Genomic DNA, 24,982 nt, shown 5'->3' on the forward strand with positions numbered 1-24,982 from the left:
CCAGAGTCTTAAATATTTCTGGTCCCAAGCACTTCAGATAAAGGATACTCAATTTGTATTCCTAGTTTGGAGATAATAGATAGGGAGACTTACAGGCTGGGTTGGTTTGATTGGTTGCCTATTGTGGCAGTGGGAAGCAAGGAATGGTTTTTTACATTTTTAAGTGTATTTAAGTCTTAAATGGTTACATAAGTACCCTTATAATAGTCTTGAATTTGCCTCCACCCACAAAGTAAAAATATTTACTATCTGGCCCTTTAAAAATTAGACCAGACCTAGGTTGGCAGATAGTAAAATATTTAATGGTCTAATTAATGAAAATTTTACATTAATGAAAGTATTTTCATGGATAGTATTCCTTTGTTCTTAGAGTATTTCTTTGAGGTAGGCAGAATGTATGTTTTATTCCAGAATTATTGTTTTATGCAGTTTTAACTTTACCAGTAAGGCAAATAATGCTCAAGAGAAGTTGCTCTTCACATTTAGTAAGCCGCAAGATACAGTAACTGTTGTTTTCCCCCAGATTACAACACCAAATTTAAATACTGAGTGAGAAAGTAGTAAATATCCAATGATATCTTTTTCTTAAGAATATCTATTTAGGGTTTTTAAATGTTTTAAATATTTTACAAAACAGTACTGAAGTAACTTTGTCACTTAGGACTGTTCTCAGGAAGGAGTGCTTTGATAAGAACAGAGCCATGAATGACAAAGTCAAAAACTTTCTAGACCAGCGCTTTGGGAGGCCGAGGCGGGTGGATCACGAGGTCAAGAGATCGAGACCATCCTGGTCAACATGGTGAAACCCCGTCTCTACTAAAAATACAAAAAATCAGCTGGGCATGGTGGCGCGTGCCTGTAATCCCAGCTACTCAGGAGGCTGAGACAGGAGAATTGCCTGAACCCAGGAGACGGAGGTTGTGGTGAGCCGAGATCCCGCCATTGCACTCCAGCCTGGGCAACAAGAGCGAAACTCCGTCTCAAAAAAAAAAAAAAAAACTTTCTAGAAAGTCTTTATTTTTCTGTTATGAATAATTGCATTTTTGAATTACCCCAAATGATTTGATAAATTCTTTAACTTTTATATGCCTGTCTGGTATCCATGAAATAAAAGTATAATTACCAAAAGAGACAGAAGCATCAGCTACACTGAAAGGCTCCAATTATTTTATATTTTTCAGAAATAAAAGTGACTGAATACCCTTTTATTAACTATATAGTAGCTTGGTAAAATTCTTACAGAATTTTTTTTTTTTTGAGACAGAGTCTTGCTCTGTCACCAGGCTGGAGTGCAGTGGTGTGATCTTGGCTCACTGCAACCTCTGCCTCCTGGGTTCAAGTGATTCTCCTGCCTCAGCCTCCCAAGTAGCTGGCTACAGACATGTGCCACCACGCCCACCTAATTTTTGTATTTTTAGTAGAGACAGGGTTTCACTATGTTGGCCAGGCTGGTCTCAAACTACTAACCTTGTGATCTGCCCGCCTCCACCGCGCCCGGCCAATCTTACAGAATTTTTAATGGTATATGGTATTCTATGATGAGGAAACATTTCACCAAATTACTAGCCTTCCAAAAGTTGCAGTATCATGTATAAGTATGACAGCAGTTTTAAAACGAGAGTCAGATTGAATGTGGCTTTTTTTACAGTTGAAATTTATGCTTTATGTGTATACATAAAACACTGATATCTTAGTGTCACATTATCTTTACTCTTTGATTATACTCTTCTTGAAAAGTAAATTTACTTATCAAACGATAAAACAAAAATTTAGGGAAAGCATAAAAAAATCTTTTTTTCTTAAGGCTTCATGGATTATTATTACATGTAATCAGAATGACGACTTAGGACCCTTTTCTGGGGTTATGAAAGCATGCAGTCTTAACCTAAAAGAAGCTAAGTGGAATTGTTAGATCTTTTGGTTTCTGTCGTAATGTACTATTGGAACTTCAAGTAGATATAGTGCATTAATATGAAATACTTTGAAATATACCATCTTTTAAAAAGAATGGTACTTAACACAAAAATCACATAACACTAGTTAGGATATTGAAATAACTGATATGTAATATTTTTTTCAAGCCTTCCTTTGTGGTCAGCATAAGTTTCCATTAGTTGGTCTTCATTTTGAGGCTTAACATATCAAAGTGAGTATAAAGTTCTACAATTTAGTCATTGTGTATTTCATGTCATTTATGATGAAAATGGAAACATGTAGTTAAGACAATTAATTTTCTTCTTCTGTAGCATCTAACTCTTCATCCTCATCATCATCTGCTTGTTGATCCTTTCTTAGTCGACAAGTGGATACCTGTTAAAAGAACACATTTTAAAAAATAAAGATACTAAAAAAATTTTACATGCTTGGTATCTTTTTATGCTATTATAGAGAAGGGCACACAACAAATATTTCAGAAAAATGTCCATATGTCATAACTTTTAGTAGTGAAAATTCCCTATAAATTTTAAGCTTAGAAGTCAGTTTTTCATTCATATTTTTTTGAATAAAAATGTGTAATTAACCATTTGATTCTAGGTGGATAGCCATCAATACTTCAAAAACATTACCTTAAAAGTATAGACTCAGGCTGGGCACAGTGGCTCACGCCTGTAATTCCAGCACTTTGGTAGGTTGAGGTGGGTGGGTCACCTGAGGTCAGAAGTTTGAGACCAGTCTGGCCAACATGGTGAAACCCTGTCTTTACTAAAAAATACAAAATCAGCCGGGCATGGTGGCGCATGCCTGTAGTAGTCCCAGCTACCTGGGAGGCTGAGGCAGGGGAATCACTGGAACGCAGGAGGCAGAGGTTGCAGTGAGCCGAGATTGTTGCACTGCACTCCAGCCCGGGTGACAGAGCGAGACTCCGTCTCAAGAAAAAAGTATAAACTTAGTATATTATGTTAACAATAAATTTTGGCTCACAAAAACAGTATCTGAGAATCAAAATGGATGGCGAAAATAGAAGGGTACTTCAGCTAGGAAGTGGGACAGAAGTACTGATATAAAAGTAATGTGACTTAAATGGAATGAGGGTTGATAATCTGAATTCACCAGCTTTAAGTTGCTTGACTGCTGCATGTGGGGTATGTTGCTTAAAACTTCTCTGAGGGTGATTATATCTAACCCAGGGGACATCTGGAAATGTCTAGAGACACTGTTTGTCACTATTGGGGCTGCATGTTTATGTGTGCTACTGGCATCTTGTGGGTAGAGGCTGGGGATGTTAATATCTGCTTAATATCTTTACCATATACAGGACAGTACTCCGTCCCCTTCCTCCTCCCTGGTGGGCCCAATTATCTGTCCCAAAGTCAGTAGTGCTGAGGTTGAGAAACCTAAGGATAATGCACTCTAAAGTGATATACAAGTGTTAATTAAGGTGACAATATTAGTTGTAGTCAAAATGTTAATATGTACTATAAAAGTGAATTTATGAAATTTATGTTCAAGGCAATTAATGCTGGAATAATAAAAATATTGGGTTGTGAGAGATATACGTATAAAACAAATGCTTAGAGGAGAATCAAATGAAAATCAAATAGAAAATAGAAATGAGAAACTTTTTTTTTTTTTTAAAATTAAGATGGGGTTTCACCATGATGGCCAGGCTGGTCTTGAACTCCTGACCTCAGGTGATCCACCCACCTTGGCCTCCCAAAGTGCCAGGATTACAGGCGTGAGCCACCGCGCCCGGCCGAGAAACTCTTTTCAAAATACAACTTTTATTTACCTAAAAGTTGTATACCTAAAATTGTATTTTGAAAACAGTTTGCTGAATTTTGTATTCTGAAGGCTAGATATGAATAAAAGGGCATAGCATTCTAGATCAGGGTTTGGCAAATTGTGGCCCAGCCAGCCTCCTGCTTTTGTAAATAGAATTTTATTAGAACACAGTCACACTGCTCTATGTGTTTATAGTTGTTATTTGTAGTTGGGTAGAAACCATATGGTCCACAAAGCCTAAGGCATTTAGTTTCCACATCTTACAGAAAAAGACCATGCTCTAGATACTGGGAAACTCAGGCTTTCTGGGTATAGAACAAAATGAAATGATTTCTGTATTCAGCAAAAGCCCTTTATTGGTATAATTCAGTATTTAAATTTATACTTATAATTAAATCAGATAGATCCACTGTCTTGATAGATTTAAACCCAAGTTTGACTTCAGAATCTGTGGTTTTCATATTATAGCAGATAACCCATCTGCATTAGCATTCTTCTTTTTCACTTCTGCTCTCAAGTGTTATGCTTTATTACATATAAATTACAGTATAAAAGATACTTAAGAAATAACAGAGCTGCACCTAGTGGAATCGTCAGTCATTTTATAGAAGAGGAAATAGGTCCGAGGAGAATAAGTTACATGTGGTGTAATGGCTGAGGGGAAACATTTTTAGAACTCAACAATTCCAAAGGCAGCAGCTCAAATTCCTTTAGATTATGGTTTCTTACTCACCTGTCCTGTTCCAGATACACACTTAGCTGACAGTGATCTCTGAAGAGGTGACTTTGAATTTGCTCTTACAATATCTAAACGAGAAGAATAATCTGGTGCATACAGAGAATTTCGGAAAACCTATTGTAATGATAAAAATAGCATTATAAAGTAGATGATAAACAAAAGACAGTCAAGTTCCTTAGTTAAGATTTTTTTTTTTAAACAACTCCCCCCAAATGGACAAAATTCCAGTTATTGCAAATGTAAAACAAAAATAAGCTAGAAAGATGAAAGCTAAAAATTATGTTTGAACTATGTAAGATGATGACAGATATAAATAGTAATTAGTCATGAAACAATCATTTAAATGCTTTTGCCAGGAGAACTGCAAAAGTTCAGACCCCCAAAGAGCATGCAAGCTAGTAGGGAGGCTGCGTCTCACACCTTTGATTCTTTCTGTTCCTCATATTCTCAACTCTTACCAATTTAACTTCATTGCAGTACTGCTATGGAAAATCACCTTAGAGTAAATTGGAGCCACTATAATTTATGGATTCCAACCTTAACTAGTATCTGGAATGCCATGACTTCTCAGTTCTCTTTTCTTAAGGCACTATTTCCAAACGTTACTCTTAAACCTGCCTATCTCCATCTTTTCTATCCTACTCCCACCATTTCTCTAATAGACTAGTAGGTAAAGTTATCAGATGTCAATCTCTTCAACTTTCCTCGTTTTCCTCAAGCTTTTTGCCCCTCCTTTTCCTTCTCTGTTTCTTAAAATACAATTCTGATTTATTTCCAGTGTGCATTTTTCTAACCAAAACTTCAAACCCAACCAACAAACAAAAGTTTTTGCTTTCCAAAGGTTCCCTCTCCTCGAAAACAAGGTCAAGATCAGTCTCTCTTTTTACTTACCTCAAGGTATAACTTCTTAAAAACTTTGAGGCCGGGCGCGGTGGCTCACGCCTGTAATCCCAGCACTTTGGGAGGCCGAGGCGGGTGGATCACGAGGTCAAGAGATCGAGACCATCCTGGTCAACGTGGTGAAACCCCGTCTCTACTAAAAATACAAAAATTAGCTGGGCATGGTGGCGCGTGCCTGTAATCCCAGCTACTCAGGAGGCTGAGGCAGGAGAATTGCCTGAACCCAGGAGGCGGAGGCTGCGGTGAGCCGAGATCGCGCCATTGCACTCCAGCCTGGGTAACGAGAGCGAAACTCCGTCTCAAAAAAACAAAACCAAAAAAAAAAAAACTTTGAATATTTGACTTTATCTCCATTTTTTTTCTTTTTTAAGAAATTTCCATTTATTTTTCAACAAACTACAATTGAGCTTTTCACTTCCACTAAAATTGCCCTTGCCCAAATCATTAAGGTCTTTTTTTTTCTCTTCCTCACTGACCCCCTTCTTGAAACTTACATGCTACTAAGCTCTTTCATTGTCCTAGCTTCTCTATTTCTTTACATCTCCTTTTCTACTACTTACACCTAAAATACTTTTAAAGGGTTTCCTTTAGGCCACTTTATAAAAACAATGCTGCTGGGCACAGTGACTCATGCCTATAATCCCAACACTTTGGGAGGCCAAGGCAGGAGGATCACTTCAGCCTAGGAGTTTGAGACTAGCCTGGGCAACATGGCAGAACCCCATCTCTATAAAAAATTAAAAAAAACAATCAGCCAGTGGTGGTGGTGCATGCCTGTAGTCCCACCTACTTAGGAGGCTGAGGCAGGAGATTCATTTGAGTCTGGGAGGCACTGGTTGCAGGTAACCGAGATTATGCCACTGCACTCCATCCTAGGTGACAGAAGACCCTGTCTTGAAGTTTCTCTCAAAGATGTATCTACACTGTTAATGACTACCCTTCAACGAATCCCCTGACAAGCATACCCTGTGACAGCTGTATTCATGCTCCCAACTATCTCCTGCTGTAGACTAGCACGGTCCAGTAGAACTTTCTGAGATGATGGAAATGCATGCTGTTGTGCGCTGTCCAAAAATGTAGCCACTGGCCATGTGTAGCTACTAAGCACTTGAAATGTGGTTCATGTGGCTGAGGAGCTGAATTTTTAAATTAATTGAACTTTAAATAGCCATATATGCCTACTGGCTACTTTACTGAACAGTGTAGCTCTAGATTAGCTATTATAATGAAAGACATTATCCTTTACCTAGAAGAACAAGCTATAAGCCTGGGCATTCTCCCTAAATTTCTCACCTGACACTTTGGGAGGCTGATGCAGGCAGATCGCTTGAGCCACAGGAGTTCATAACCAGCCTGGGCAACATGGCGAAACTCCATCTCTACAAAAAATACAAAAATTAGGCATAGTCGGACATGCCTACAATTCTAGCTACTTGGGAGGCTAAGGTGGGAGGATCACCTAAACTCAGAGGTCAAGGCTGCAGTAAGCTGTGATTGTGCCACTACATGCCAGCAGACAAAAGGAGGAGACCCTGTCTCAAAAAAAAAAAAAAAAATACACACACACACACTTAGGTTTCTCACCTGAGGCACTTTTATTGACTCTACGTACCTTTTATAGCTTACTTTTTAATTTAAGGCCAAAATAAGTTATTGCTCTCTTTCTTTTCGACAGGGAGCCACTCTGTCACTCAGGCTGAACTGCAGTAATGCAGTCATGGCTCACTGTATCCTCAAACTCCTGGGCTCAAGTGATTCTCCTGCCTTAGCCTCCTGAGTGGTCCCTCTGCCACTCAATGCAGAAGGACCACAGGTGCACTTTGGCTAATTTTTTCTTTTTTTGTACAGCGTCTTGCTATGTTGCCCGTGCTGGTTTTGAACTCCTGGCCTCAAGGAATTCTGCTTCAGCCTCCCATAATGCTGAGATTACAAGTGTGAGCCACCATGCTCAGCCTGTTTCTCTATTCTAAAACTTTTTGTGGCCCTTGACTGTAAATGCAGAACATAAGTTATACTATGCCTTTGTAATGCTAGTTCTTTAGCCTAGAATTACAGCAAACTTACTTGTCCTTCAAGACAATATAAAACTCCATCTTATGCTTTCTCCTATTGTCTTAGTAGCTCCTACTGTTCATACCCTCAAGTATTGCTTTTAACTCAGTGTTTTGTAATTGATTGCATTATCTGTCTCAGCTAGTCAGAAGTTCTCTAGAGCAAGGGAGCCCTGTTTTATCTATGCAACTCCTCCCTGGCAAATGGAAGACGTTAATTACATTCACGTTTGCCAAATGAATATCATTCATTTGATGTTCATTTGGCAAAAGTGAATGATCATTCATGAATGATGTTCATCTGGCAAAAGTAAATTTAATTAACATCTTTTACTGGGGGTAAAAGGAGACCCAAATTAGGGGATGGCTACACAGTCCTTTAAGAGAACTGTAGGACACGAAAGGAATTAAAGATAAAAGATAGGAGGTGAGACGTGTATTTTAAAGGAATTCAGGGGTGCTAATTAGGTTAACAGGTTACCAAGGACCCAATTCTATTTTGGTGCCAGACATGGAGCACTGACAAACTAGTATGATATAAAAATGCAATGACTCATTAATCAACTGGTATTTGGAGAAGATATATTTTGTTAAAACGTTCCTTTAACTTTTCTAGCAAAGATGGAATTTAAAGTGGGAAATGAAAAGCAGTATGTAACCCTTGGGATACAAGTCTATACCAGTTAAATATTTATTAAAATTAACCTTTTACTTCAGTTTTTTGGCAATAATGCATTTTCCAACATGGTCCAAGATCTCTTCTAAGAGTGATTCTCAAGATCTGAATGTGCTCTGAAGTTAATATAGAGGTGGCCTGACAATACTTATGTGAAGAACAAGTAAGGTAAGATGGCTTGTGATATAACTGGAGGTGCCTAACTACAAAACACTGGCTGCAGCTGGAATAAATCTCAGTGGTCCTTATAAAGCATGGACTGTCTGGAAGAATAGCAAGTAATTTCTCAGTCTTTTTCTGCATGTCTTCTTTACTTCTTTCCAAGAAACCTTGTATTTACAGGATCCTTCCTCCTCTTGGTAGGTACCTGTTTTGATGGTATATCAGTTATATCAATTAGTTACTTCCCCTGGTCTCACAATTCTCCCCAGACTGCTCCCTCCACAGTTGCTATGTGGCATAACAGTTTATGCCCATGGTTCTTTGAACACGTGCTTATGCCCTATATTGTGTTGTTCTGTTTTTTTCCCAATACACACCATGATTCTTCAGTTATGTTGTTTTAAATATACTGTTCTTTCTTTAAAACAGTCCTGTCTCAGGACCTTTGTGTATCTATGTATGCCGTCTACCTGAAAGTTTTTGCCAGGCATCCTATGCATCCCTCAAAATTCTAATTAAGAAATCACTCTGATTCTCCAGATTATTTAGAATCCCATCACACACAACACACTTTTTTTTTCTTTATGGGACTGGTCATATTATTAAAAAATCGTTACACAGTTGTTTTTTTGGGGGGGGATCTGAATTGCCTGGTAGATTTAAAGTTACTGCTTTGACTAACTTGGACCATTTCTAACTTAGAATGCTAAATAATCCACACTTAGAATGGTGCTTAGTGTATATGAGGTGCACAATAAACAGTTGAACAAACACTATATGAGGTAAGCACTACTGTATCTACATTTTAGAAAGGAGGAAGCTGAAGAGTGAAGAAGTTAACTTGCTCAGTATTACTTCACTAGAAAATAGGGGAGGTGATATTACAAAAACACATCTACCACATATTCCTGAGACCTTTAGTTTTACATAGAGCTCTTCTCCCACAAACTACTTAGATGGCTGATTAAGAGTAGTGGTAAGAAGTTATAAAGGAAGTGTTGTGAATATCTAGGTCTTCTGGGATGAGAAGGAAAATCTTGGGGACTGAAGGACTTGAAGGAACTTTAATGTCAGTTAACAAAAGGCATGTCAGAGGTATTAGAAGAATTAGGACCTCTGGGATGAGAAGGAAAATCTTGGGGTCTTAAGGGCTTGAAGGAACTTTAATTTCAGGTAACAAATAGCATGTCAAAGGTATTATAAAGAGAAGAATGAAAATACTTATAAAGTGGACTACAGTCTTGAAGGAGAACTGGGGGATCACTTTTGAATCTGCCAGTCAATGCAGTGTTATTTCTTGCAGGAAATGGTTAATGTCACTCATCAAGAACCATACTTCTGGAAGTCTAATGTAGAGAGAATTAAAGTATAATGGACTTTGTAGTCAAACTTGTGGGTTAGACTTCCAGCTCTGCTGCTTACTGGCTATGAGATCTCTGGGAAGTTTCTTAATCTCACTGTGCTTCAGTTTTCTCATCCATAGAAATGAGAATAAGTATTTTTATCAAAGTTGTTGAGAGGATTAAAATATTATAGTTAAAATGCAAAGATCAGTAGCTCACTCAAAGTAATCATTATATAAACATTTACTATTATAAGTGACAGATGAAAGCTTGATTTTTTTTTTTTTTTTTTTTTTGAGATGGAGTCTTACTTTGTTACCCAGGCTGGAGTGCAGTGGTGTAATCTCAGCTAGCTGCAACCTTTGCCTCCCAGGTTCAAGTGATTCTCCTGCCTCAGCCTCCCAAGTAGCTGGGATTACAGGCACCCACCACCAAGCCCAGCTAATTGCATTTTTAGTAGAGACAGGGTTTCACCATGTTGGCTAGGCTGGTCTGAACTCTTAACCTCAGGTCATCCACCTGCCTTGGCCTCCCAAAGTTCTGGGATTACAGATATGAGCCACTGCGCCTGGCCTTGATAATCAATTTTTAAAAGTAGGACATGAAAAGGAGTGAAAGTTAAACCTTAGCTGTAGTATTTTGAAATAACACTTGGAGAGTCATTATTGACAAATAGAGAAATATAAATATGTATATATAACTAATATAAAACAGATTTGTTTGGAAACATATACGCACACCGTAACATGTACTTTTCTTCATTTTCTTTAACCTATATTCTGGTTTTACTTAAGTTTCCTAGAGCCCGTGGAGTAATGGGACAAGAAGGCTCAGCGGATCTCTTTACTGACAGTTAAGATACAAAAAAAATTAGGCTGGGCGCGGTGGCTCATGCCTGTGATCCTAGCACTTTGGAAGGCCAAGGTGGGCAGATAATGAGAATTATCAAGAGCAGCCTGGCCAACATTGTGAAACCCCATCTCTACTAAAAATACAAAAATTAGTTGGGTGTGGTGGCGGGCTCCTATAATCCTAGCTACTTGGGAGGCTGAGGCAGGAGAATTGCTTGAACTGGGGAAGTGGAGGTTGCAGTGAGCCAAGATTGCACTCAGCTGGGTGAAAGAGCGAGACTCTCTCAAGGGGGGAGGAAAAGATACAAAAAAAAAAAAAAAAATTCCGGGAATCTTCAAATTTGTTAAATGATAGACACTCCCATATTTTATTAATACAGAATTCTTGTTATATGTTGAGATTACATGGCTTTTTTCACTTCTACCTTAGAGATGAAATGGGGAAAGTATGTCTTGAATAGTTTACTTCAGCATAAATACTTTCATACCTTTTTTTTCCCCTTTTGGAAGGTAAGAGGGTTGCATATTTATAGAATTGCTCATTGAGGACCAGGCTTTGATACTTACTTGCTCTAATGTTATTTGGCCAATCAGAATTATTTGCACTTAATAAAACCATCAGCATAAAGCAAGCCTACATAACCTACATTTATTTCATAGCTTAGTGATTAAGTTACACAGTCAGAATCCTGATTCTATTTACTAGCTAAGTGGCCACAAATAAGTTATTTCAATCCTCTAAGCCTGTTGCTGTAGTTGTAAAATGAAAGAGCAGCAGCTACCATCTAGGATTTGAGGTTTGAATGAGAAAATGCATCTAAAGCTTTGGGCATTGTGCATGACATAAACACTTAAATGTTACTGAAGTCCATAAATGTTAATTATTTTTTAGCACACTTAAGTGGGCTTATATCACCAGTCAAAATGATACACAGTATTTTATTAAATGGCTATATGTAAATTATGTTTTGCTAGCTATTAAGTAACTCTGGAACTTTTGCCCTGGTTATTTTCAAAAGTTGAAAATAAATGGAAAATGATAAAAGTTCTTCTGCTTTGGATTACACATAATAACCACTGTAGTGTTCAAATTTAAGATATTAATCACATACAAACTATGTTCTTTTTAAAATATTTCCACATTAAAGAAGAACTGAGCTTAGGCAGACATAGTCCTACCTCTAAGTCTTCATCCTCATCAATGTTTTGTATATTCTGGTAGGCAGCAGTGTAGACCTCTAAAGCTTTGCCGTGAAATAACATTTCGATTGTGATAAATTCGGAAAATATAGTCTAAAAAAACCCAAAGAATTGAATTTAAACAATCAATTACATTTCTTTCTGAATACAGAAACTTTCTCACTATAATGTTGGCATTTTATGAAATACAGAAGTATCTGTTTTTCTATAGGTCAAATAAAATACAAAAGGTAACTGAAATAAAAATAGTTGTGAAGACCTTTTGTTGCCAAACCTTCAAATTGTACAAAGTATTTCCTTTATCACCATTCACTTCCCTCTTATGTTTTTAGTTAGTTCTCTTTATACCTAGTAATTGATATTTATAATAAAAGATCTGACTAAAATGTAATTTTTTTTTTTTTTTTTTGAGATGGAGTCTCGCTCTGTCACCCAGTCTGGATGCAGTGGCATGATCTTGGCTTACTGCAGTCTCTGCCTCCCAGGTTCAAGTGATTCTCCTGCCTCAGCTTCCCAAGTAGCTGGGACTACAGGAGTGTGCCACCATGCTTGGCTAATTTTTTGTATCTTTAGTAGAGACAGGGTTTCACCGTTCTAGCCAGGATGGTCTCAATCTCCTGACTTCATGATCTGCCTGCCTCAGCCTCCCAAAGTGCTGGGATTACAGGTGTGAGCCACCTTGCCTGGCCTACTATATACTTTTAATAACTATATGCATATTAAGTATTAGAGCAGTTCAGTTATGAAGCTTGTGTTTTAGCAACTCCAACTGATGTTTAAACAGTGGAACTTTTTTTTTTTTAATTTCCGCAGGCCAAACAGTAGAACATTTTTTAAACAGGAATTATAGTCCACACTATATGCTACTTGTATTGTCTAAACATAAAGGAATTACTTGGTAGTGATGACATTCCTGCCACTGGTAATAGTACCATATATTTGCAAGGAGCGTTCTAGTTTACAAATACTGACTTGCCCAGGATTGCTCACAGATAAAGACTCTTTGGACACAGATCTGATTCTAAGGTTATAAGGTTATAGATCATTTAAGGTTTTTTTTTGCTGTTGCCTACTGAACTGTGCTGTTCCTGCTGAATCAATAATTTCCTTCACAGATAGACTGTGCAGGTAACCTTTGTAAGCATGACGGAAACTTACGACAAGGAAGATCATGAACAAAGAGTATGAAGATGTGCATGTTGATCTAAGCAGGGGGTGAGGTAATCAGTAGGTGGGGGAAAAAATGGAAACCAGGCAAGTTTTCAATAAATATGATCTTATCATTTTGTTAATTATCTGATAACAAAATAAGCATTACTGTAGAGAGAACTGGGCTGGGCTGGGGATGGTGGCTCATGCCTGTAATCCCAGCACTTTGGGAGGCCAAGCGGGGGGGATCACCTGAGGTCAGGAGTTTGAGACCAGCCTGGCCAACATGGTGAAACCCCATCTTTAAAAACAAAACAAAACAAAACAAAAAAACTGGGCTGAATAAGAACAAGGTAGAAAATACTGAAGCATGGATTATTTTAGAAGGCAGTAATCAAATACACATTTCCCTTCATTCCTGCTCTCGTAAGATAACCCAGAAAAGAGTGGCCATATACTTTGGAAGATAGCCATATAAATAATTATCAGTGGCCTGTGATTCTTTCCTCGACCATTAGAAAAACACTTAAAGGAGCATTAAGAGCCTTTTGATTGCTACTCAGTGATATATGTCAGTCTGAGAAGATGGGGTCCAGAAATAAGGGACTTGTAACTATGATTCACAATGACTTTTATTGTCACTTCATGTAAGTTATAGAGGGCTCAGGTATACTGGAGTGGCAACTGACTGATAAATAGCATTATGCTAAAATACAATTTTGGATTTCATATTAAAGTATCTCTAGCTACCTAGGAATACCTTAGAGGAGGAATGGCTTCTGAGCAGGGCTGGGACCTCTCTTAGTTGTTAGTGTCCCCATGATAGTTGCAAACCAGAAAGGAGTCAGGTTTTCTTGAGTGTGGAAACTCCTAGAGGGAAAACTGAACTAAGAGTCGATGACAAGCCAAAACGCTCATTTTTAATGCTGAAGAAATAAACTAGCCAGGCACGACAGCATGTGCCTATAATCTAAGCTATTTGGCAGGCTGAGTCAGGAGGTTCCCTTGTGTCCAGGTGTCCCAGACCAGCTTGGGCAACATTTGGAGACCTGTCTCAACAACAACAAAGCCAACTAGTTAAATTGATGTAGTGACTAACAGTAAAGGCTCCCTTTTGTTTGATTAACAAAGAGATCTTTAACAAATGGATTTTAAGAATACTTTGGCAAAGAGGAAATGGCAACTCTCCAGCATATAGAATATACAATAAAGGATATCAGGATAACTGTCTATCCATTTGAAAACTGTAAAGTTATGTATCTATGTCACACCACATGCAAAACACAGCTGTCAGCTAAATATTTAATGTTTAAAATACTTAAAAATCATAAAAACTAGAAAATATAAGCAAGTATTTATATAACCTAAGGGATGGAAATCTTTCTAAGTATGATACCAAGGAAGAAACCAAAAAGAAGATGGATAGACAGGGCAATAAGAAAACTCAGAGGTGGCAAAAACACTGTAAGCAATAAAATGAGAAAATATATTTGTAACATACTTTCAATTTAATTTGAAGGGCTAATTTTCTCAATATAAAGAATTTTTAGAAATTAGTAAGAAATGCCAACATCTGCCAGGTGCAGTGGCTCATGCTTGTAATCTCAGCACTTTGGAAAGCCTAGGCAGGTGGATCACCTGAGGTCAGGAGTTCTAGACTACCCTGGCCAACATGGTGAAATCCTGTTTCTACTAAGAATACAAAAATTAGCTGGGTGTGGCGGTCCATGCCTATAATCCCACCTACTTGGGAGGCTGAGACAGAAGAATCACTTGAACCTGGGAAGTGGAGGTTACAGTGAGCTGAGATTGTGCCTGCACTACAGCCTGTGTGACAGCGAGACTCAAAAAAAAAAAAAAAAAAAAAAAAACCCCCAAAACAAACAAACTCATTTTACCTGTGCTTATGCAAGGTTTAGTAGGAATGTAAACTGGTTTAACTTTTGTGGAGAGAATTTTTAAAAATATACATTAAAAGTGTATGCTCTGAAGGAGGAGCTCCACTTCTTATCTCAAGAGAATAACTGGGCCAGCACAAAGGCTGCTGTTTAAGGATGTGTAATGATGCAGTGACAGCTACAATGCAAAAATAACCTAGACATTCACCAATGAGGACTGGTTAAATGAATTCATATATCCATACTGGTAAAATATTATAAGGATACAAAAAAAATGATACGGATGTGTTTCTTAGCATAAATATATCCATGATATAGAAAGTTTTAAGAAGAGATGCTACATATATGGTGGTCCCATTTATGTATAACCGTTAGGCTAAAAATACCACCTTCCTCATAATGTTTTGAGGAATTAATGAGTTTATTCATGTTAAATACTTAGAATGGTGCCTGGCACACAGTCAATGTTTAAGAAATGTTTGTTATTGTTATTACCATATCTCTGTATATATGCAAAAGAAAAGTTTGGAAGTATAAAATAAAAAATGGTTAATATTTTTTGGTGTTGAGATTAAAGTCTCTTATTTTATGGATATGTTTTATGATTTATATTTATAATAAAAATAAAGGTATAAATATTTATGATGTTTCTTGCTCATGTCAGCTACTTCATTACAGGAGTAACTCCTGGTTAAATACCGTTTTTGTAATTGTGAAATTTTCTTGACATTCATCATATACTGATGACTTTTCCTAATACATGGAAAACAAATGGGATTGTGATTCTTCTTTCATTTTGCACACTAAGTTCTATACCAGCCTATTTCAGAGAGACACTCTTCAAAGTTCCTATGAAAAGTCTGTCAAAAATGTATTACCTTGCTGATTAATGCCAATACCAAAATTCAAATGGATTTATCAATTAAACTCACCTCAAACACATAATGCAGTTATGAGCAGAGCTCACTACTGCTAATCATTTCTGCTTCCAGAGTGGTTAAAGAAGGAGCCACAAACTGCCCTACCAGAAGCAGTAGCCTGATAACAGGTAAGAACAGGAATGTTCTCTCTGTTTCTCCTCAAAATAAGAGTGGTATCAGCCGGGTGAGGTGGCTTATGCCTGTAATCTTAGCACCTTGGGAGGCTGAGGCAGGCAGATCATGAGGTCAGGAGTTTGAGACCAGCCTGGCCAAGATGGTGAAACCCCATCTCTACTAAAAATACAAAAATTGCCCAGGCATGGTGGCGGGTACCTGTAATCCCAGGTACTCAGGAGACTGAGGCAGGAGAATTGCTTGAACCCCAGAGGCGGAGGTGGCAGTGAGCCAAGACTGCGCCATTGCACTCCAGCCTGGGTGACAGAGGGAGACTCAAAAAAAAAAAAAGTGGTATCAATAATTTGTCTTTTCCAAGTATTTATCTCATAGAAATGTTTATGAGACATGCTAAGATCAACATGGCAATATTAAATACTGTTTATATTAGAAATAAGGGGGCCAGCCAGGCACAGTAGGTCACACTTGTAATCCCAGCACTTGGGGAGGTGGAGGTAGGAGGACTGCTTGAGCCCAGGAGTTTGAGATCAGCCCGGGCAACATAGGTAGACACAATCTTTATAAAAGAAAAAAAGTAAACGGGCTGTAATGTAACCCTTTTGACTGATCTTTGAGGCCACCATTAGGAGACTTCTACATCCCTCTTTATTATAAAAGATCCCAAATGTGGCCTTACTTAGAAAGGAGGCAATTAGACAGTGATGAGGAATGATGTACAGAATGGAGATTCAGAACCCTAATAGACTCTGGTATTAATATCTGGTGCTCATATTTCTGGGAATTTGCTAGGGTTATGGGAGTTTGCATTTAAATTGCAGGTTGTTGCAGATGACATAATTTATATGTGAAAAATTCTAAGGAATCCACTAAAAAAACTATTAGAACTAATAAGTTTGGCAAGGTTGTAAGACATAGGCAGTATACAAAAATCAATTATATTTCTATACATTTGTGACAAGCAATCTAAAAATGAAATTAGGAAAACAAATCCATTTAAGATAGCAACAGGAAGTATACAATACTTAGAAAAAAGCTTAACAAAAGATATGCACAATTTATATTCTGAAAACTACTACAAATAGTGTTTAAAGAAATTAAAGAATATTAAAATAAATGGACAAACATCCCATGTTCATGGATTGGAAGAATTAGTGTTAAGATATCAATATTCCCCAAATTGATCTACATATTTGATACAATCCTTATCAGAACTCGAGCTGATTTCTTTATAGAAACTGACAAACTGATTCTAAGATTCATATAGGATTGCAATAGATCCAGAATAGCCATATCAATCTTAAAAAAGAAAGTAGGAAGACTCACATTACTTGATTTTAAAACTTACCATAAAGCAATGTTAAGACAGTGTGGTATTACCATAAGAACAGACACACATAGATCATTGAAAAGGACTGAGAGCTCAGAAATAAAACCATGTCAACTGATTTTCAACAAAGATGCCAAGACCATTCAATTTAAGAAAGAACAGTCTCTTCAACAAAAGGTGCTGAAATTTAACCTTTACAAAATTTAACAATATATAAAAATTAATTCAAATGGATCAAAGACATATAAGAGCTGAAATTACAAAACTGTTAGAGAATATAGGAATAAATCTTCATGACCTTGGATTTGGCAATGGATTCTTAGCTATAACCTCAAAACACAAGTAACAAAAGAAAAGACAGATAAACTGGATTTCATCAAAAGTAAAAACTTGTGCTTCAAAGACACTATCAAGAAAGTGACAAGGCAACCTACAGAATGACAAAAATTGTAGATTATCTGATATGGGACTTATATCTAGAATATATAAAAATCTCTCACAATTCAAATAAGAACAGTCAATTAAAAAAAGGGTAAAGGATCTGAATAGCCATTTGTTCAAGGCAGATATGCACAAATGGCCAAAAAGCATCATGAGGCCAGGAACAGTGACTCGTGCCTGTAATCCCAGCACTTTGGGAGGCTGAAGCTGGAGGATTACTTGAGACCAGGAATTCAAAACCAGCCTGGGCAACATAATGAGACCTCGTCTCTATTTTAAAAAAAGAAAAAAAGCTGGTTGGGCACAGTGGTTCATGTCTATAATCCCAGCACTTTGGGAGGCCGAGGTGGGGGGATTGCCTGAGGTTGGCACTTCAAGACCAGCCTGATCAACATGGAGAAACCTCATCTTTACTAAAAATACAAAATTAGCTGGGCATGGTGGCACATGCCTGTAATCCCAACTACTTGGGAGGCTGAGACAGGAGAACCGCTTGAACCCAGGAGGCGGAGGTTGCCGTGAGCTGAGATCGTGCCATTGCACTCCAGCCTGGGCAACAAGAGCAAAATTCCATCTCAAAAAAAAAAAAAAAAAGAAAAGAAAAAAGAACAAAAGCAGAAAGCATCATCAGGGAATGCAAGTCAAAACTACAATAAGACTACTACTACAATGAAACTACTACTTCAAACCCATGAGGATGGCTATAATCAAGAAGTCTGATAAACAGCAAGTACTAAAAATGCAGAGCAGTTGTAATCCTCATATACTGCTGGTGGGCAAACACAATGGTGCATTCACTTTAGAAAACAGTCTGGCACTTCTTCAAATGCTTAAGCATAAAGTTACCAATGATCCAGTAATTCCACTCCTGGGTATATATTCAAACAAAATAAAAATATATGCCTACATAAAAACTTGTACATAAATGTTTATATTAGTATTCACAATAGCCAAAAGGTGAAAACCACCAAAATGTCCATGAAATGAGTAAACAAAATGTTGTATATCTACACAACGGAATATTATTTGGTCAAAAAACGGAATGAAGGACTGATACATCCTACAACATGGATAAGCCTTGAAAGCAGGCAAGGTGAAAGAAGCCAGTCACAGAAGGCAAGATATTTGATGATTCCATTCTATGAAATGTGCAGAATAGTTCAATCCATAGAGACAAAGATTAGCAGTGGTTGCTTAGGGTTGGGGGGAAGGCAGGGGGGTAAAGCTAAACTGTACAAGGCTGAGTGATGACAACGTTCTAACATTGAGTGGTGATGGTCATATACATGTGAACTCACTTAAAACCAGAGTTGCACAATGAATTATATCCCAGTGTTTTAAAAGTGTAGGTTTCTTCCTGTCTTTTAAAAATGTTTTTCTTTTGTGACCAAGAGACTTTCTGAAATCAAGAGACTTCCCTCTTTTGGGGGCACGATAGAGAAAAGCTTAGAAGCTCTTTTCTTCTCTGTGTACCCTCCACTGTACAGCACCTCACTCCATCTCCTGTTGCTTCAGGAAATCCCAGGCTGCCGGAATTGTAGCTGGGAATGCCGCAGTCACTTTCTCTGCCCAGGTTTGGTACTTTGTAATGCTCAGGGAATTAAAACCAGCACGCAGGCAGAACATAGAAGTGAGCCCGAAGATCAGAGTAGAGACAAATTTTTGTGTAAATGAAAAATGTGCAGGTCTGAGGAACAGTAATGGAGTAAGGAATCAGTTTCCCATCACGAAAGAAAAGCCCTTATCCAACAGCGGAATCAGGCATCCATTTTTCAGGTTAAAGCTAATTAATTATCTGAATAATTCTCCTTCTTCCCTGAGTTTAAGAGGGGATGTCAGCAATTTTAAATCTTTATACCCTGATCATACTCTCCTAGCTCAGTAAAGGAATTGTCTCGGGACAGCCCCCAAGATGCTCTTCTGTGAGTGGCAATCTATTGCACAGAAGAGTACAGAGCCTGTGACTGAATTGAGAAGCTCAGAAATCTTTGAAGCTATGACAGGAAATTAAAATAAAAGATGTAAATGAATACTGTTTCATGGATTTCAGAGAGAAAGGATATAATTAAGTGGCAGATAATGCTTATTTTATTGAAAGAATATAGCTTATGAAGGAAGATTTATTTGTCAATAGTAGTAAAATAAAAGCAAACATATTTAATGCTCATTACAGGAAAATCTTCAGTGGGCCAAAAAGAGCCTTAGATGAGTTTTAAAGTCTGTAAGATGGTCATAAGCGGTCCTTCAAGCTTTTCAAGATGGCTATCAAAAAGACCTGCTGAATTTCATGATCCCCAAGAAAATTTCAAATCCATATATGTGTTAGAATAGGCAATTCTTGTGATTTTGTTATCTAAGATACCATATCATAGTAGATGCAAATTTATGTGGTTGGCTACTATTACCCTGTTTACTTATTTGATAATATGTACTTATTATAAAGTATTAAGCTATAAAAATTAATGACTGTATTGTAACAGAAATCAGATTAAAATATTGTTTTATAGTTCATATTTCTGGCTATTGTACTTCAGGTAAAATACTTTATCCTTCTCTTTTCTTTTTTTTTTTTTTTTTTTTTTTTTTTGAGTCAGCCTTGCTCTGTCGCCCAGGCTGGAGGGCAGTAGCATGATTTGGCTTACTGCAACCTCCACCTCCTAGGTTTAAGCTATTCTCCTGCCTCAGCCTCCTGAGTAGCAGGGATTACATGCCTGCACCATTACGCCTGGCTAATTTTTATACTTAGCCAGATGGGGTTTCGCCATGTTGGTGAGGTTGGTCTCAAACTTCTGACCTAAAGTGATCTGCCTGCCTCATCCTCCCAAAGTGCTGGGATTACAGGTGTGAGCCGTTGCACCCGGCTGCTTAATTTCTTTTTTTTTTTTTTAAGATGGGGTTTTGCCATATTGGTCAGTCTGGTCTCAAACTCCTGACCTCAGGTGATCCACCCACCTCAGCCTCCCAAGGTGCTGGATTACAGGTGTGAGCCACCTCGCCCGGCTTAATTTCTTAATAATACCTCTTCCTTATGGAGTTGCTGTGAAGACTGAACTAATTTACATAAAGTGCCTGGTCTTTTTATATACCACTGTTTCCATTAAAAAACCCTGATATATTTTATTTATAATATATTTTTTTGCTTTTTCTGTGTGTGTTTTTTTTAAGGGGGTGGGGTGGGCAGCATCTGGCTCTGTTGCCCAGGCTGGAGCACATGGACTGCAGTGGTGCAATCATGGCTCACTGCTGCCTCGACCTCCCCAGGCTCAGGTGATCCTCCTGCATCAGGAAGCTGGGTCTACAAGTATGTGCCACCATACCTGGCTAAATTTTTTGTATTTTTTGTAGAGAAGGGATTTTGCCATGTTGCCCAGGATGGTCCCAAACTCTTGGCCTCAAGTGATCCACCTGCCTTGGGCCTCCCAAAGTGTTAGGGTTACAGGCATGAGCCACTGTGTACAGCCCTTTATTTATCATACTTTCTTTATAAGAGCTATTTATGGGTTAAAAAATTTAGAGTAATTTAAGTTTTTCATAAGTTTAAAGTAAAAAATAAGGTTAGAAACATGTTTTGAACCCTAACAGTTACTTTATTACCTTTATATCCTTCATTTTCTGCCTTTCAAAGCTGTCAATAGTTTCCTCCAGATGACGACTTGTTCGGGAAGCATCCATTGCAGCTCTCTGTAATTCCGTTTCTGCCTACAAAAGTATTCCCCAACCAAAGATATGAACAAAATCAAATGAGAATTCATTCAGTTGAGTCCACTGGTAAATTCTGCAGTACTGGCTTTTTGGCATAATAGCGTAAATTATTAATATTATATTTTACCATATATAAATAAAATGATCTCTGTAAGCACATGCAGAATAAAGAATTTTATGTCTATTTAGTGACCTGATTCATGATCTAGAGAAAAAAATCCCAAGAACAAAAGCCACCCCCACATCCTTCCCTTTCTGTCTGCGAAATCAATTTTTTTTCCAGACACCATTGGATAACTTACTGTAAAACCATTTCCCATATTTTCTACTGCTTCTGTCTACTTTACTACCTGTGCCATTTATCAAAAATTCATTTTCTTTTGTCTCTCTCCCCGTCTTAGTAAACATTATTTTCAGTTTTCTCAATTAGAGATTATCTCTTATTCTTTTTTTTTTTTTTTTTTTTTTTGAGATGGATTTTTGTTCTTGTTGGTCAGGCTAGTGTTCACTGGTGCTATCTCAGCTCACTGCAACCTCCATCTCCTGGGTTCAAGCGATTCTCCTGCCTCAGCTTCCTGAGTAGCTGGGATTACAGGCACGTGCCACCATGCCCAGCTAATTTTTTGTATTTTTAGTAAAGATGGGGTTTCATCATTTTGGCCAGGCTAGTCTTGAACCCCTGATCTCAGGTGATCCACCCATTTGACTTCGCAACCAAAGTGCAGGGATTACAGGCGTTAGCCACTGCACGCAGCTGATTATCTCTTACTCTTCATGCTTATCTGATAGGACTACTGAATGGATTAAATGAAATCATCTTTGGAAAGAACCAAGGAGAGTGGCATACAGTAGAGAGACCTACAGCTATGACAATTACCACCACTGAGAGTCTGATTTTTAAAATCATTACAACATTGAGGTATTTTGGGATAGCAGGTATATAACCAAAGACCCTTTCTACCTTGCTTACTTCTACTCATTCTCCAAATGCATTAAATATTCTTAATTCTATAATATCCTCATCAGGTGGAATACAATATATACTACAAATATTTCAGCATGGGATTTGTACTTGTAGATTCTTCCTTACAAGACAACCATGTTACACTGCTTCTATTCTATGCTTATTACAAAAAATAAATACACTAGTAACTAATGAATTAGATGGCAAGTCTAATACACTTGGACATGTACTCTTATTATCTGGATCTGTACTGTCCAATCAATACGGTGCCCACTAGCCCATATGTGGCCATTTTCATTAAAACTAATTAAAACTAAATTAAAAATTAAAAACTATTCCCAAAGTTACTCTAGTATTAGTTCAAGAGCTCAATAGCCATATATAGCTAGTGGCTATAGTACCGTTAAGTGCAGAATATTTCTAATCTAATTGTGTGTCTCTTTTTAAGCATCTCATCTGCTAACAAAAGTTGCCCAAAAAACATTTAAGACTTTTTCTTAAATGGTAACACAGAAATTTGAGAAGGCACAGCCCAATTTTCTGATTAAATTCTTCCAAATAAAGTTTTGTTTCCTGTGCTAATATTATATTTACTCAAAAGTCACATATATCATCATTTACCAATTAATCATAGGAAAAGTTTACATTTGTTGTTAAAGTTCTATGATATGTAATAGCGTGACACTTAGCTTTTGCTTTCTTTTTCAAGAAAATGTAATTGAAACAAGTAAAAGGGTTTACTTTAAGGATCCATTTTTTGACACACCACTTTATTACCCACCTGTGACTGAAATTTTTCATAAAGGAAAAATACATTTCAAAGAGAGTATAACAATTTTTTCAATAAATTAAATTTATATACTCATACGATTCTCTATATTGCTGTGTTTGAGGATTCTTTAAACTACAACTTCATTACAGGAAATTCAAAGGTAAAATAGAGCTCCTTTGAAGACTTACTACTATGAAAAAATCTCTAACAGTTATGTGATACATATTAACCTTTTGCTAAAGAGAATATTCAACCAGACTAATTCCTAACACTAATACACATGACTGATGCAGCTCTTTACTTGTGACTACTTCCTTTTGACTCATGTCTTTCCCCTCCTCATTTATTGATATTTTCATTTGACAGTTTAGAAGGGTAAGCAGAGTTGGCTTGCTTACTTCCCCATGGAAAGCACGGGGAAACAGAAGCCATAGCTAGGATATGTGTAGTTTCACCTTCTACAGCCTCCAGCAACTCTATTACTGAAAGTCTCAAATCCTTTTACTTGAGTATAGCAACTCACCCAAAGTAACACATCCATTTTTAGCAAAGAGAATATAGATTTCTAGTATTTCTTTTACTGAAAATTCTTCAAAATTCTATGTTGTATCAACTTCAGTAGGAAATGCTTTGGATTAAAATACTAAGATACAGGCCAGGCGTGGTGGCTCACGCCGGTAAACCTAGCACTTTGGGAGGCCGAGGCGGGTAAACTGCCTGAGCTCAGGAGTTCGAGACCAGTCTGGGGAACATGATGAAACCCCGTCTTTGCTAAAAATATAAAAAATTAGCTGGGCATGGTGGCATGTGCCTATAAATCCCCGTTACTTGAGAGAGCTGGGGAGATAGGCAAAACGTTTGAACCCAGGAGGTGGGGGTTGCAGTAAGCCGAGAAAGCACCACTGCACACCAGCCTGGACGACAGAGCGAGATTCCAGCTTATAAAAAAAAAAAAAACAAAGACAAAAACAAAATAAAATAAAATACTAAGATACAACTCCATGAATAAAGGTATTGGTATATAAAATGGAATTAGTTAAGAGTTTGATATAAATGATTTTTAAAAGGGTAAGCCAGATTGGATTCACAATGCATTACAGGAAGCTTGTTCAAAAGCTACCTGGGGCCTAACTTGGGGGGTGAGCAGGCAGAGCCCTGGGATTCTTTTCCTTATCCTCTTCTCTCAGAGGGACTATTTTATTTTACATATTGAACTTCAACATACTTCAACATAGATGAATTTTAAGAGTCTATCCTGGTAAAAATTCTATGATACTATGATTGAATATTTGTATGTACGTACTGACTACATTTGTATGTAGATTGTCCTTCATGTTCTGGTCTCAGGTTGTCAAAATACACAAGCTGCAGATCTTACCGGGGAAGCACATTGATTCACCTGTGCCAATAATCTCTTAGGTTTATTTATTCCCCCACAATGTGGCCCCACAGACCTGCTTCATCTGTGCTCTAAGATTGTCTCCCTTCCACAGCAGTGTTTACAGCACAGCATCCAAGTCAGAAAAATGTTTGTCTTAGGAATAGATTCTGTGTTGAGTGTAGACACCAGTACTCCTGATTCAATCTTGCCAACTGCTCAGGGTTCCCGATGTCTTCATATATCACCACCTCCCCAACTTCAGGCCACAAAGAACAAAACAAAACAAAAAATTTGGATCCCTAGCTTAATTCTTAAACACTGATGAACCCACCCTCCCACCGGCCATAGCCTCTGCCTTGACCTCTAGTTATCAGTCATAAATTTTCCAGCATTCTCTGGTTTGTCTGACTTGCTTAAAACAGACTCTATCATTTCCATTTGCAGATCTTATGCCACTATGACTATCTAGATGTTTCTGTCCCAGTCTCCAGTGGGCACCCCCAGCCCTATGGCTGCCCATTTTTGTTTAGCACAAAGTTGGGCTTCTGTACCTCTGGTCCAAAGGAAGAAGGACCAAGCAATTAGTGTAGCCTCAAATCAATGCTCAAGGGACTCCCCTCAGGAATGAAGGTGTTCTGGAATCTCAAA

The 24,982-nt window shown here is 37.7% G+C and overlaps 1 protein-coding gene across 7 annotated transcripts in view; it reads right to left on the bottom strand.

The window, feature by feature from the left end:
* Positions 1–2,074: 2,074 nt before the first annotated feature.
* CIBAR1 (CBY1 interacting BAR domain containing 1) overlaps positions 2,075–24,982 on the bottom strand; it is a 28,476-nt gene continuing 5,568 nt past the window's right edge. For 2 of the 7 annotated variants that reach the window (XM_032249242.1, XM_032249233.1), the window contains 5 exons: positions 22,963–22,968; positions 21,110–21,214; positions 11,625–11,738; positions 4,457–4,576; positions 2,076–2,310 (listed from right to left, as the gene is read on the bottom strand). In XM_032249242.1, coding sequence (XP_032105133.1) covers positions 2,227–2,310; positions 4,457–4,576; positions 11,625–11,738; positions 21,110–21,214; positions 22,963–22,968 — 429 coding nt within the window. In that variant the 3' untranslated portion in view covers positions 2,076–2,226. Of the gene's footprint in view, positions 2,311–4,456; positions 4,577–11,624; positions 11,739–21,109; positions 21,215–22,962; positions 22,969–24,982 lie in introns of all 7 variants that reach the window. The other 5 variants (XM_032249284.1, XM_032249263.1, XM_032249274.1 and 2 more) reach the window with 3 other exon arrangements.

Source organism: Sapajus apella, unplaced genomic scaffold (genome assembly GCF_009761245.1).
Source record: "Sapajus apella isolate SASKATOON/1434 unplaced genomic scaffold, GSC_monkey_1.0 scaffold3, whole genome shotgun sequence".
NCBI lineage: Eukaryota > Metazoa > Chordata > Mammalia > Primates > Cebidae > Sapajus > Sapajus apella.